The sequence below is a fragment of the Erpetoichthys calabaricus genome, chromosome 1 (genome assembly GCF_900747795.2).
Source record: "Erpetoichthys calabaricus chromosome 1, fErpCal1.3, whole genome shotgun sequence".
Lineage (NCBI taxonomy): Eukaryota > Metazoa > Chordata > Cladistia > Polypteriformes > Polypteridae > Erpetoichthys > Erpetoichthys calabaricus.
This window is the reverse complement of record NC_041394.2, coordinates 173347836-173363725: the sequence shown is the minus strand read 5'-3', so window position 1 is coordinate 173363725 and position 15890 is coordinate 173347836. Positions and strand designations below refer to the sequence as shown.

The 15890-nt window shown below is 38.6% G+C and overlaps 1 protein-coding gene across 2 annotated transcripts in view; it reads right to left on the bottom strand.

Annotated features, from left to right (window-relative positions):
- Nucleotides 1-15890, bottom strand: part of cchcr1 (coiled-coil alpha-helical rod protein 1) — a 144364-nt gene that overhangs the window by 79752 nt on the left and 48722 nt on the right. For both annotated transcript variants that reach the window (XM_028808466.2, XM_051931961.1), the window contains exon 10: nucleotides 12151-12261. In XM_028808466.2, the coding sequence (XP_028664299.1) occupies nucleotides 12151-12261 (111 nt within the window). The remainder of the gene's footprint in view (nucleotides 1-12150; nucleotides 12262-15890) is intronic.

The following is a 15890-nucleotide window of genomic DNA, read 5'->3' as shown; positions in this document are numbered from 1 at the left end:
TATACAAACTTTTGTATGAAACTATATCCTTTAAACTTTAGTGTAGTTTTACAAAATTGTATTTATTGTATTTATGTATTTATGTTTTTAATTTGAACAATACATAGAATTTGCAGTTGCCTGTAAATGTTCATTATTTTCTTTGCAATTACCACCCAAGGAAAAATTTCTATAGAACATGTTGCTGCATACACAGTATTTAATGTTTGGAAAATGTCCAGGATTAAAACATTTGGAGAATTGTACATAGATAACGTGTTTGCATCCTACAAATTACACTTCAAATTTAACTTCTCATCAACACAATTTATCCACTACTTTCAAATGAGAAACAGCTAATCTAAACCTGTCCAATTTTCCTCACCTCCCACCTTATTTCTATTCCAGAAGAAATATTGATCAGTCTTGAAGACTCAGGTAGCATCTCTAGAATATATAAAAACATTTTAAAGTCCTTTCCTTTCAAAGATCCCAGGGTATGGTGGGGAAAAAGACCATTCATTTAATATTTCAGAAAAGGAGTGGATGACTCTTGCTAAAGGCAGAAAAGGCAGCCATGCATAGAATATACTGTAGCTCTATATGCATAAATCACTAAATCAACTTAAATCTTTTATTGAGCGCATTTATCTCAATTAAAACTTTATATTAAAAATAATTTTAATTAAATTATTTTAAAATAATTTCTTTCCACTTTTCCTGGTGAGTGTCACAGTAGACTGACAAGGTCTGCCAGTCCCTTTGGTCTTGCACATATCCCACAGAAGGGAGGAACAACTACAGGCCTAAACTGCCCCAAAAGGCTTCTCTTCATCCAGTTCTAATCGGAGCCCAAACAAACCCGGCTCCTCCCAATTTAGCTAAATTAATCATTCAGTCAGAGAGTGAAGCCAGAAATCCTGTGACAGAACCTAATTTTGGCCACCTTTACATTTTTTCCTCTACAAGTAGAAAAATCCATGTCATAATTTATAATACACTAGATGAGGTAGAGGAACAGGAGTGGAAAGATGAGAGCTGGGACAGATCCCAAGCCCAAATGCCACTGGGCCTGATAATATAACAGATTAGCCACCACCCACCTAAACCAACCTGCCAGCATAACATGTCAATGCAGATAATTTTTTGCATTTATAGGATATCAAACACATTACAAATTCATTATACTGGCTGAAAAGGCAGCACCATATTGCATTAGATACAAAATAATTTGCATTGGGATCAGCATGGTTTTCAAGGAGCACTGGGAATTTGGGGAAAAATAATGGCCTATACAGGCTTTATATTCCGCCAGGTCAGGTCAGGTTGGGGAGCATGCACTGGTACAGCATGCTGTCACACCCACCACACAATGAAACAGCTTAGTATCCTGGTTGTCAACCCCCCAGGCAGACACGGTCCAGTCACACCCCACGGAAATGACCCTCTATCTGCCGCAGCCAGGTGTTACATGGGCATCCCTTTGGCCTGGTCCAACAGCTAGGGTCCTCAACAATGAGGATCCTCTGAGCTCGATCAACCTTGGGGAATCATGCCACATAGTTGTAATGAAGTAACTGACGCTCCCTCACAATGCAGGTAATGTACCTCATTCGGGACTCCAGGAGCAGCCACTCATTTGACACAAAGTCATACTATAGTGGTACCCAAGGATTCTTCGAAGAGACACAGTACCAAAGGAAACCAGTCTACATCTCAGGTCACTGGATAGTGTCTATGTCTCGCAACCATACAGCAAAACACACAGCGCCAGGACTCTAAAGACTTGGACTTTGTCCTTTTGCAGAGATATTGAGAATGCCACACACCCCCTTTACAGCAACCTCATGACCCCCTATGCTTTCCCAATCTGTCTACTGACTTCATAGAAAGAGTCACCAGAGACATGAATATCGCTGCCGAGATAAATAAACCTCTCAAAATGGTCAACACTCTCTCCACAAACAGATACACTGCTGATGGCTATGCCCAAGAGGTCATTAAAGGCCTGGATCTAGGTTTTTATCCAGGACACTTGCACTTAAACTCCCCACTCAGTTTCTCAAGAGCCCTGATCAGAGCCTCCACTGACTCTGTGAAGATCACAGCAATGTAGGCAAAATCAAGATCAGTGAAATCTTTCTTCACCAACAGATGTCCCACAGCTGTTGGACCCCAAGACCCTACCCAACTTCCACTCCATGTATGCACTGAACAGAGTAGGAGCAAGAACACACCACTGATGAACCTCACAATCAACTGGTAAAAATGCAGAGGTTCTGTGTCCTCTTTGCACAGCAGTAACAGTACCACTGTACAAACTGTATTCAGCAACAAAATGCAAATATGGTAAAACCCTGCGATAACACACCCTGTAATGGCACTTCCATCCCCAAGCAAATTTTTTACAAAAATCACAGTCACTTGTTCGCTCAAAACAAGGCTGTCCTTGATGAAGCCGTGCTGTGTTGGATTTGGCTAGCAATATACATCGCTTTGCTGAAAGGCTATTTTAACCAGGCAAATTTAAAGGCCGTGCTCCCCAAATTCTATCAACATGTCCAATGTTCCACTACAGGAAAAACACACTTGACCAGTATACAGCTCCAGTATACAGACCTCTCTTGAACACGGTCAAACCAACTGCAAGAGACATACAGGTGTGGGCTGAGGTACCTTCTAAGCAGCTCCAGGACCGCTTCAGTAGCACTGACTGGACTACATTTGAAGAATGAAAATACTGATATATCTACCTCTGCTGTACTGTTTTATATGAAGAGCCGCCCAGACAATGTCACTATAACAAAACAAATCCGGACTTTCTCCAACAATAAGCCGTGGATGATTCTTGCTAAAGGTGAAAAACAGCAGTACAGTGTTGCCAGGTCAAAGGCAATTTATGGAAAGTGGTTGGCTCAGATGGTGTTCCAGGATGGGTTCTCAGAGACTGTGCTCTGGAGTTAGCAGAAGTATTTACAAATATCTTCAATCTCTATCAAATGCACAGTCTCTACCTGCCTGAAGACCTCTGCCATATTCTTTGTTAGTTGTGGTGATTATACCTCCGAGACCCATGATATTTTATATGGTGTACCACAAGGATCTATTCTGGGTCTTTTCAATCTATATGCTTCCATTAGGTCAGATTATCTCAAAGTACAAGGTGAGCTACCACAGCTATACAGATGACACACATATTTATCAAAGGCACCTGAGGACTCTGACGCTGTTGGCTCTCTGATCCTGTGTCTTACTTGTATTTCTAAATGGATGAGCAGCAACTTTCTCAAACTATAGTGACTGGCAAACAGTGACATAGTGAGGGCATTAGAAATAAGCGTGATCCCTTAGGTTTAAAAGTCAAGTCAGAGGTAAAGAATTTAGGGGTAACTATTGACTCTGACCTAAATTTTAAAATCACATATTAAGATTATTAGGACTACATTTTTTCACTTAAGAAATATAGCTAAAGTTAGACCACTTATAACTTTACAAGACACTGAAAAATTAGTTCACACCTTTGTTTTCAGTTGACTAGATTACTGTAATGTACTCCTTACAGGACTACCTAAGACAGATATCATTTGGTTACAATTAGTGCAGAATGCAGCAGCAAGAATCTTAACTAGAAAAAGAAAATCTCAGTATATCTCACCAGTTTTACATACATTACATTGGTTACCCGTGTCCTTTAGCTTTGTCCTATATTTTGGAAAGTCTGTCCCCTTGCACTCCAACTTGTAACTTCCGATCTTCAAATGAAGATCCAAGAGCCAACCTGAAAAAAGTGGCGTGGTGGCTTTTCACTGTTATGCACCTAAAATTTGGAATAATTGCCAATAGCAATTCACCAGGCTAAAACTGTAGAACTTCCATTATTTTAAAATGGCGTTTTTCGTAGCTACATTTTAACTGTAGCCCTGTTAGTCTATATGGGTACTGAATTATCATTTTCCTCTGGGTTCTGCAAATCCCTACTAATTTGTACTATTCTATGCTGTCTTTTCCGGCTCTTCTGTGGAGGGGTGCCACCACCTGATCAAGGTACCATGCTGCCCCCTGTGTTTATGGATTGAATGGTGGTGTCCCAGATATCCACAAGACCACCATCACCTTCAATTTCTTCCATGTGAAGCTTGAAAACCATAAGGGCTGATTTAGAACATTTATGTTAGGTAGAATGCCCAGTGGGGGCTGGACAGTCTTTTGGCCTTGGAACCTCTGCAGATTTTGTTTTTTTTTTCCAGCCTAATTGGAGTTTTTTTTTTTCCTGTCCTCCTGGCAATTGGACCTTACCTTTTTCTTTGTAACATACTGTATAATATTATTGTATATTATAATATTATGTGAATTTCCCCTTGGGGATTAATAAAGTATGTATCTATCTATCTAATCTTGTTTATGATTTCTATTAATTTCATTTTATTTCATTTTGTTAAGCACTTTGAGCTACATTGTTTGTATGAAAACGTGCTATATAAATAAATGTTGTTGTTGCTACCACAGTACCAGTTCCAAAGCAGACTGCAGTAACCTGCTTCAATGATTAGATAGCCAGTAGCATTAAAACAAGTAATCATGAAGTATTTGGAAAGACTGTTCCTCAAGTACATCAACGCTGCTCCCCCACCTACCCTAGACCCTCACCAATACACATATAGATCCAATAGCTCAATAGACGATGACATTTCCGCTGACTCCACGAAGAACTGCTCCACCTAGAACAGTGAGGCTGCGGTTTATGGATTACAGTTCTGATTTTAACACCATCATACCCAGTATATTGTTTACCAAGATGTCTGACCTAGGCCTCCACTATAATATGTGCTTGTGGATATAGGACTTTTTAACAAACCGGCCACAGTCAGCAAGGATGGGCTCCCACCTTGTCACTCAGCATAGGAGCACCGCTAGGCTGTGTGTTGAGCCCTTTCCTTTACTCTCTGTATACATATGACTGCATGCCAGCCCACAATACCAATGTCCTTATTAAATTTGCAGGCGATACAACAACGGTGGGGCTGATCACTGATGGAGAAGAGTCTGCCTTTAGGGAAGGAGTAGGCCTGGGTAACAATATAGATTTTCCAATTAATCATTACTTTTCGTTTAAATGATTTGATATCAATTCTTGAAAACTCAAGATCGATCCTGTGAATCTTTGTTTATGTTCAGTTTTAGTGTCTGATTCAGCAGATGGTGCTAATATGCCTGTTAAGGCTTTCTATGGAAAAAGCACTTTACTACTTTGCATAAAATGGTGTGCTTAATGTTTAACTGAAATCCGCATCTTTGACATTTAAATTAGATGTATGGACTTACTACAGATTCAGACAGTCCATTGGTAAAGAATAAGTGGAAGAAAAAACAAAGCAATATGCAAGCTGTACAGCTCAGAAGTTAATTATTGTTGTAAAACAATAAATTCAAAAAATCATTTCCCCCGATATCACCCATAAATGCAATCTCAGTCAACATCCAAACGAATAGAGCATAAACAATCTGCACTGCGTTTAGCTCCAAGCTTCAGTTTAATTCTAATTGTGCCCAAAAATAATAGAATCTATAGCAGTTTTTATTTGTAAAGCTAAAAGGCCCCACAATGCACCTCACCCAGCAAAGAAAGCAAGCAATTGTTGGAATTTTCAGAGCAACCTGCAATACAAAAGTGAGTGTGTGCACAAAACAGCCTATTTCAAGTTGCCCTATAATAGCGGCATTATCAGTTATGATGGCCAGTTCTTTTTCTTTTATGTTCCATTCATTCAATGCCTCTGTCAACAAGCATCAGCTCTAGATCCTCATTTTAAAATGACTTCCTTTTTGTGTGAGGACTGTCAGGACACATTTTCAAGAGTGATTAACGTGACTGCAACAAGTGAGCAACTGAAGAAATGTGTAATTTGTAGAATTATAGAAAGACACAAGTCTTCCTGCTGTATCTTTAATTACACCTAATTCAAGATTATTTGAAATGTCAAATGGACGAATAAATTTGGCTAACAGTTTAATTGAAGGTTGTCTTCATGGTGATTCATAACACACAAATAGGTTATTGAATAACATTTATTATTTAAGAAGCAATAATTTTATAATATTTGCAAGATGATATATATGTTTTATAAAGTAGATGCAATTGCATTGTATTAAAACAAGGAGCCTCCCATAATATGTGTGGACTTTGAAGTGGCAATATATAGGTTAGTTAAATTATGCTGAATTTTGCATGAGTGCAGTGCTGTGAAAGTTTTTTTTTTTTTTTTTTTTTTTTTTTAAAAAAGAGCAACAATAATATTTTGATCCACATCTTCCAAATACTTATGTTAACTGTGCATTACTAAGCACGTATTTCTTCTTAAATTTTACTTCATGCTTATACATATGTTATGAAGTCACTATGTAGACACCTTTTAAATAAAGTGGTACTGAAATTTGTCACATTATATTAATGTTCTCTAAGCATGGTTAAGCAAATTCTAAAAAAAAGCCACCAGTTCAAATATATCTGTACACACTAATTCAGTCAAGACAAAATCGATATTGAATTGTATCAGGGCACTATGAATCGGAATCAAATGAAATTGGGACATTAGTGCCAATACCCAGCCCTAGGGAGGAGGTACGAAGACCGAGACTGGTGCATAGACAATAACTTGATATTTCACACTAAAAAACTAAATAATTGATCACTGATTTCAAGAATGAGCAGGATGACCTTTGGCCACTGTATATAAACAGTGACAGTGTGAACAGACACTATAGTTTTAGGTTCTTGGGTACCTACAGTACATCTCAGAACATCATGGACAAAGGACTTGCTGGTTAAAAAAGCACAACAGCGCCTTTACCTCCTGTGAAATCTCATGAAGGTTGATCTGTCACAAAAGCTTTTGGTGTCTTTCTAGCTTTGTTCCACTTAAGAGTGTCCTGACTCATGGGATACTCGTGGTATGGCAACAGCTCAGCAGCTAACAACTCCAGAGACGATTCAAAAAAACAGCAAAGTATATTACCAACACACCTCTGCCTACCTTGGAAGACATCTACACCTCTCAATGTCTGTAAAGACATCCAGCGTCATAAAGGACTTGTCCACCAGCACATGAGCACAAGACTTACAGGGTATGAACAATTTTTACCCCAAAGCCATTACTGCACTAAATTCTGTAATGAAATCACACACCTTATAGACATAATTGTAAAATATCATATTCATCATTATTATTTTTTATTTATTTCCTTAACTTGTGCAATATTTAAAAAAATATATATATTTTTGCATATACTGACAATTGTTTGAGCTGTACATGTGGGAATATTCAGTGTGTAATTTTTAAAAGTATAGTTTTGATCAGTTTCAGTTAGTGTACTGGTATCTCATTGTATGTGTTATGCAAAGACAAAGGAATCATATCTTATCTACAAGATGCACTCTAAACATTCAGCACTGTGCTGGGAATCAGGTGTACCTGAGTGATTCTATAAAGATACAAACAATACATCCAATAATACTTATGCAAGGAATATTTGTAAACTTGTAAATTTCATCAGTCATTGTATTTTTTGGAATCAAGTGTTTGAAAGTATAAATCAGAAATTATTCCTCATAGGTATGTATTAAAATTAGGGTTAAAAACATATCATTTAAAATTGTTCATAGGTTTTTTTCCAGTTAAACCAGTACTGGTGTTTTGCGTTCTTTTTGTACTGCTAAAGACGAGTCTGTCCCAAAAATGTAAAGGCTTAGAGAGAAGAATAAACATGGAGAAGAAGGGAAGTCTGTGGTTCATCTCTTTGTTAGCTGTATGTTTGCAAAATTATTTTGGGCTGATTTAGATACATTTAGTTGTATTGTATATGAGAAAACACGGAAAAACAAAATTTATTTACCAACCATATAGTTATTAATATTTGGAAAAGTTCATAGAAATATATCAAAGTGGACCAAAAATACTCCCTCTTGCTATATCTTTAAATGGTATTTGCAATCCACCACAAAGTCCACAAAAAGTCTAAAGATGCAGAAGCAAAGAAACCTTGTGAATTACATAAATATATGATGTAGTTCAGTAAATGTTTAATCTGTAAAATTTATTTTTCTATTGGTTATCTTTTGTGTGTTTATGCAAAGTTTTGTAAAATTCTTTACAATTAACAAAACAATAAAAAAATAATGCTAGAGTCCTCAACATTATCTTTATTTAATATCTTAACTCACCTATCATCAGCTGTAAAAAATACAGCAATAAATAAATAAACAAACACACACACACACACACACACACACAGAAAAAAAGCAACCACACTCTTAAAAATAAAGGTGTCAAAGGAGAACCATTTTTGTTGCCTAAAGAACTTTTACTTATTTAAATCTGTAAGTGGCTCCACAGCAGTGTTAATTTTGACAATGGCTTTTGATTAAGTTTTAAGCTTAGTCTTCTGACGAAATTGGATTTTAGTCACATTTTAGCCATTTAGTTTTACTCTATTTCTAGTCGACAAAAAAAAATTCATTTTAGTTGAGAAAAAGTAAATCATGTTTAGTTGACTAAAAGTAAATTAGTGTTATAGTTATAGATACAGTATATTCTGTGCATATTCATATTTTAAATGAGATATCCATCTGATTTTGACTTTTGTTACTAACATGTACACTAACGAGTCAAACCACATGTAGTGATTACCGAACATAAAATGAAGAATAGGTGTAGAAAGGATTTACTCCAAAAGCTCTTGGTCGGATAATGGCAGCTCTGGTCTGTCATCACAATTTTCTGGCCTTCAATACTGCTATAAGATTTTACCAAAAAAGCCTGGATCAAGCATTACACATTTTATTTCAGGGTCAAGTTTAAAAGAATGAAATCATCATGGACTATCTGATTTATCTGACCATGTGCTTCCATTTATTCTCTGATATTTTTCTCCAGCAACTGAAACATACCGCTTTATAGAACACTAAAAAATTTTTAAAAAATCAAACATTATTATATCTGTACTGTTGAATTAGTGAATTCCAAAATAATTTAGGATATAATTACATTTAAACATACCCTTAAAAGCAGTTTATGTAACAAATACTTTTAAAATCTAGTTCTGATATTGTAAGATTCATATTTACACAGCTTGTTAAAAAAAACTCACTAAAGAGTAACATTTAAAGGACGAGTCATATTTTTAATATGATAAATTTTTTCCCAGTATTTCAGAACTCTTCTAAAAGAGCCTTTGTTGTGCTGTTTCCAAAGTGTCTGTGATTCTTTCCCAATCTTCATGAGAGAATTGATAGAGGTTGGTGGGATAGCACCTTTGGACAACAGTTTTCAACTGTGCAACAGATTCTCAACAGGGTTAAGATCAATACTTTGATTTGGCCATTCCAAAATATTCTCCTTTTCTGTTTTTGAGCCATTCCAGTGTTACTTTGGCCTCATGCTTAGGGTCATGTTGAAAGATGAACCTTCTTATTTACACAGATCTTCAACAGATCTCTGGAGCTCTGTGAAGTTCCCTCCTGCCTTAAGCGTTCCACAATTATCCCGGTTCCAAAGAAAACCTCCATCGCAGGGTTAAATGACTACAGGCCAGTCGCCCTGACGTCTGTGGTCATGAAATCCTTTGAAAGACTGGTGTTGACCTACCTGAAGGACATTACAGGCCCCCTGCTTGACCCCCTACAGCTTGCTTACCGAGCAAACAGGTCAGTGGATGATGCAATCAACATGGGACTGCACTACATCCTGCAACATCTTGACTCTTCAGGGACATATGCTAGGATCCTGTTTGTGGACTTCATCTCGGCGTTCAATACTATCATTCCAGAAGTCCTCCACACCAAACTCACTTGGCTCACTGTACAAGCTCCCATCTCCCAGTGGATCACAAACTTCCCGACAGATAGGAAGCAGCAAGTGAGACTGGGAAAAATCACATCCAGCACACGAACAGTCAGCACTGGCGTCCCCCAGGGATGTGTCCTCTCTCCTCTGCTCTTCTCCCTCTACACAAATGACTGCACCTCAAGAGATCCGTCTGTTAAAATCCTGAAGTTCGCAGATGATATGACAGTCATTGGCCTCATCAAGGACAGTGACGAGTCTGTATACAGACGAGAGGTCGAACAGCTGGCCCTCTGGTGCGGTCAAAACAACCTGGAGCTGAACAAGCTTAAAACTGTGGAGATGACAGTGGACTTCAGGAGGAGCCCCCCAGTGCTGCCCCCTCTCACACTACTCAACAGCATTGTGTCTGCTGTGGAAAACTTTAGGTTTCTGGGATCCACAATTTCCCAGGACCTAAAGTGGGAACTAAACATAAACACAATTGTTAAAAAGGCCCAGCAGAGGTTGTACTTCCTGCGCCAGCTCAGGATGTTCAACCTGCCTCAAGAGCTGCTCATCCAATTTTACTCTGCAGTAATCCAGTCTGTTCTCTGTTCATCTATCACAGTCTGGTTTGGCTCAGCCACAAAACAGGACAGGAACAGACTTCAACGGACAGTCAGGATTGCAGAAAAAATCATTGGTGTTGATCTGCCCTCCATTCAAGACTTATACAGATCTCGAGTCAGGAAACAGGCAGAAAACATCATTGCAGACCCATCACATCCTGGTTACAACCTTTTTCAACTTCTTCCCTCTGGTAGGCGCTACAGAGCACTGTACGCCAAAACTACCAGACATGTGAACAGTTTCTTTCCTCAGGCCATCACTCTCATGAACACTTAAGTCAATCTCACAGCATCAGGGACAATACTAGGTAAAACCGGAGTCCAATTCCTTGTATGTGTACATATACTTGGCCAATAAAGCCGATTCTGATTCTGATTCTCCCGAGTTGTAGGTTCATGCAGACTAGAACAAGTTCTCCTGCAATATTGTGTGGTATTTGTGTCCATCCATTGTCCCTTCAACTTTGACAAGATTATTAGTTCCAGCACATGAAAAGAATCCCCGTAACATGATGCTGCCTCCACCACCATATTTCACAATTGGTATGGATGTTTCTTGAGGCATGGGCAGTATCAGATTTATACCACACATGTCTATTAGATTTCTGTCCAATAAGTTCTTTTTTGGTCTCATCCGACCATAAAACCTTCTACCACATCTAAACTGGATCTTTCCTATGCTTTGTAGCAAATTCCATATGTGCTTTTATGTTTACCTTCTCAAGGAATGGCTTCTTTCTTGCTATCCTCCCAAAAAGGCCTGTCTTATGGAGAGCTTTTGAAATTGTGGACCCATGAACCTTTACTCCAGTTTAGCCAAAGAGCACTGCAGACTTTTGAGAGTGGTGCTAGAATTTGTAGTAGCCTCTCTCACAAGTCAACGTCTTGCTCTGATGTTTAGTTTTGAGGGGACGGCCTGTTCTAGTGAGTCTGGGTGAACTTTCCACTTTCTGATGATTTGGATCCAACAGTGCTAATAAGACATTCAAAAAACATTTTTGTAGCCATTTCCTGCCTTGTGTATTTCAAAGACTTTGTTTCTCACATCAGCGGAATGTTCTTTTGTCTTCATTTTTGCAATAATTGTAGAACAAAGACCATGGCCTTTACAAAAAGATGCTTTTCATATCCAGAAAGGCATAAAGGACTCATAAGAATTGTAGTACCTAAATTATGTTTAATTAAGGTCAAATCACTGTCACCTTTGTGTCATTTGTGATTATTTTGTCATTTGTGTAAATGTGGAGCTTCCAAAGCACAGAGGTTTAAATACTTGGGCAAACACTAATCAGAGTTTTTCTTCCACCATTAATTATCTACAGAAAATGGCTTACTTTGACTTTGGAAATGTATTGTTACAGTATAAGAGTCCACATTAAAAATACTGAATAGAAAAATGTGTACAAATCTTTGGTCATGCAGAAAATAAGGATGACTTTCAAGGGGATTGAATTCTTTTACATGCCACTGTATTTTTAAGTGTGTAGAGAATCAGCGGTCTTACATTACAGAGGCTTTTGTCTTACAGAAAAGCCGACCTATTAGAGGTCACAAAATCCTTACCAGTTCAGGGATCCATCTCTGGATGAGAATACCCTAACTTATTCATTAATTTTAAACATACAAAGAAAAAAATACTTATTACTATACCAAGCAGACCACAAAAATTTTTTAATCATTGTCAAAATTCTCAGCTCTCAAATATTTCAAAACATACTTACCCCATTTTTCACTCTCTCCATTTCTAATTCAGCTACTTTATCTTGAAGGCTATGGTGTAGCACAGCTTTGTTATGCTCCTCTGTACTTATTCTCTCTTCAAGCTCAGAAATCTGTAGTTTACAGAATGTGAAACACTAATGAAACCATTTTACATCCAAGCATGTGAAAGTGACATAAAAGCAATGAACATCTGAAATACAAATAACTTAGTTTCTTATTATCCATTTTAATTAAGTAAAATTCAAAATATGTCTAAAGTTCATTATTTTATTTAGATTTTCATGTGACGTACAGTTTGTAAAATGGCTGGTTAAGTAAAAGAAGATAAAAATGATTTTTAATTAATGTAATCAATATGAAAATAACAGTAAGCATCTTTTTAATGTTTATCCTTGGGTTAAGTTTAATGTCAGTGATGGGCTGCGTTTCTTCCCTGTACTTTTAGCATGGTCTGATTGTGGCTTTTTTACTCTTATTTCTATACATTTGCGTTGTGACTATAATACATAACAATGCTAACTGGCAATTACAAATGAAGATACTCTATGGCTGGCAGGAAGTGGGAAAGGGCACACTAGTTTACTTCACTGCTAAAAACAAAATAGCACACATTAAGTATGTGGTGCTTACTGTTTTATTTATTTATTTATTTTTAAAGAAATTAAATGTTCATCAATACAGCCTGTAGAATATGATAAAAGCAGAAAACATACAACACATAATGACTAATAAACTTGGTAAGTTAGTAAGATAAAGTGGGGATTTACGAGAATCATATTCTTTCTAAAAACCAAGCTAAATTCACATTCTACAAGTCAATAAAAATTCCCATTCCTGTAACATCCAAAATGAATTTGGTGCTGGATTTACATTTGGTAATGTTAACTGAATGTAATAAATGTGTTTGGATGGTATTAAATAGTGATACTTTGGAAATCTAGCATCATTCCCATCTTTATTAATAAAATATTTTGAATTGGTACACTGAATTACCCTAAGCATGTTAACAATGCACTTGGAATCGGTATTGGCTTTTAAAAAAATGGCATTGGTTCACCCTTACTTTCAGAATATAAACAAAATCTAATACTAGCAGTAGGTGATATGGAAAAAGTGTCACATTGCAAGTTAATATACATCAGTTAGTAGGCTGATCCTCCAATTAGCTGTGAACCACCCAATCTCACTGAGATTGCACAGGTGGTGAACCAGCATCCAAGGCTGCAGGGATCTGTGGTATCCGGGGTGAACTTCTCCAAGCTGGTGGTAAGGCTGTCCTCCTGGCATTGCAAGCAATCTTTGCTTCCATTTGGGAGACTGGCATCATCCCAACTGACTGGAAAACGGGACTTATCGTCCCTTTCTGGAAAGGGAAGGGTGATCGCCTGGATTGCAGCAACTACAGGGGGATAACACTGCTCTCGGTTCCGGGTAAGGTCCTTGCTAGGGTCGTCCTCAATAGGATCCGTGATCACTTGCTCACCTACCAGTGACCGGAACAGTCTGGTTTTACACCTAAGAAGTCTACCATCGACCACATCCTGGCACTGAGGGTTCTCATAGACCGCAAACGCGAATATCGGCAGAGATTCTTTGCAGCCTTTGTCGATCTTCGCAAAGCGTTCGACTCAGTTAATCAAGCTGCCCTGTGGGACATCCTGAGGGTTCGCGGGATCCCCTCGAGGTTGCTGGATATCATGGCTGGCCTGTACACTGGTACTGTGAGTGCTGTGCAGAGTGGAGGCAGGACCGCTGCGTTTTTCCCCAGTTGATTATGGGGTTCGTCAGGGGTGTGTTCTTGCTCCTACTCTACTCTGTTCAATGCTTGCATGGACTGGGTGTTGGGCAAGGTTGTGGGGTCCAGCGGCTGTGGGGCATCTGTTGGTGAAGAAAGGTTCACGGATCTTGACTTTGCTGATGATGCTGTGATCTTCGCGGAGTCAATGGAGGCTCTGATCGGGGCTCTCGACAGACTGAGCAAGGAGTCTGAGTGTCTGGGCTTGCGAGTGTCCTGGATAAAAACCAAGATCCAGGCCTTTAATGACCTCTTGGGCACAGCCATCAGCAGTGTGTCTGTTTGCGGAGAGTGTTGACCTTGTTGAGAAGTTTACTTACCTTGGCAGTGACATTCATGTCTCTGGTGACTCTTCCTGTGAAGTCAGTAGACGGATTAGGATAGCATGGAGGGTCATGAGGTCGCTGGAAAGGGGTGTGTGTTGCTCCCGATATCTATGCAAAAGGATGAAGGTCCAAGTCTTTAGAGTCCTGGTGCTTCCTGTCTTACTATATGGTTGTGAGACATGGATGCTATCCAGTGACCTGAGACGAAGACTGGACTCCTTTGGTACTGTGCCCCTCCGGAAAATCCTTCGGTACCGTTGGTTTGACTGTGTCGAATGAGCGGTTGCTCATGGAGTCCCGAATGAGGCACATTACCTGCATTGTGAGGGAGCGTCAGTTACGGCACTACAGCCACGTGGCGCGTTTCCCCGAGGGTGATCCAGCTCGTAAGATCCTCAGATCCTCATTGTTGGGGACCCAAGTGGCTAGACCAGGCCAAGGGGTCGCCCACGTAACACTTGGCTGCGGCAGATAGAGGGTTATTTCTGGAGGGTAGGACTGGACTGCTTGTCTGCCTGGGGGATTGCCAACCAGGATCCTGAGTGGTTTCGACGTGTAGTGGGTGTGGCAAAGCACTGTACTAGTGCATGCTCCCCAACTTGATGGCTCAGAAAATAAATAACAGATAATAGTAGTCAGTAAGCTGTACAAGGGTCAGTAATACTGAATCAATACTGCCAACCCATTTTGCGGTACAGGTGCTTACAACATGGATTCTTGGTTACAGGTGATATAGATGACTACAGCACATGTACTGTACATTACAGAATGTGTCAGCATATTAGTATATTGTGGATAAAAAAAAAACAAAAAAAAAAAACACACTGTTCAAGACTGTTGGTTCAATAACAAAGACTATGATATTGCTTAATCAATGGCATTGTGCATAGGTTTATGCTGGGTTGTATGGGGTATGAGACATAGAAAAGTTCTTTCTTAAAGCATCTTTTGCCATAAATGTCCTGATGTGGACCTCTAATAACAAAGCTTTAGCTTTATGTTTCCTGACATTGAAGTTATGTATTGTATGCTGTCATCATACTTGCTTGCTTGGTAGATTGTACTAAGATGAATGCTGCATGTTGTTTTTGAGTGAAACTTGAGTCTGTTCTTAAAATGTTGCTTTTAATTGCCACTTAAGGGCTAGGTAGTACTTTTTACAGTTTCCCCCTTTATAATGGTTTTTCCCATTTTTTTTCAGTTGTAGCAAGAGCAACATCATGTGCATGTGGCTGATCAGTTTGTGTGAATAAAGCAGTATTGCAACCAGTAACAGCAGTCATACCGCAGCATAAGCAGTCAGAAAGTAAGAAAATAATTAACTGGCCTTATATCTGTTAAATAGTAAATTAGTGATTTCACCTAATGAAGTAATTGTACTAGTGAAGTCAGGTTCATAAGCCACAAGGTGTCGAGCATTGGTGCTGGGAAGAAGATGAGGGAATAGAGTACATTTAAAAGGAGGGGAATTCAATCAGGTATTGTATTGATAGTTGTGTTAGGTAAGGAAAAAAAAGTGGCGAAGAAACAGTTTCTTAGGAATACACACAGGAGTAATAGAAAGTGTAATAGAGATTAAAGGTATTCTCAAATGTTAAGTCGGTTTAATTTCTGACAA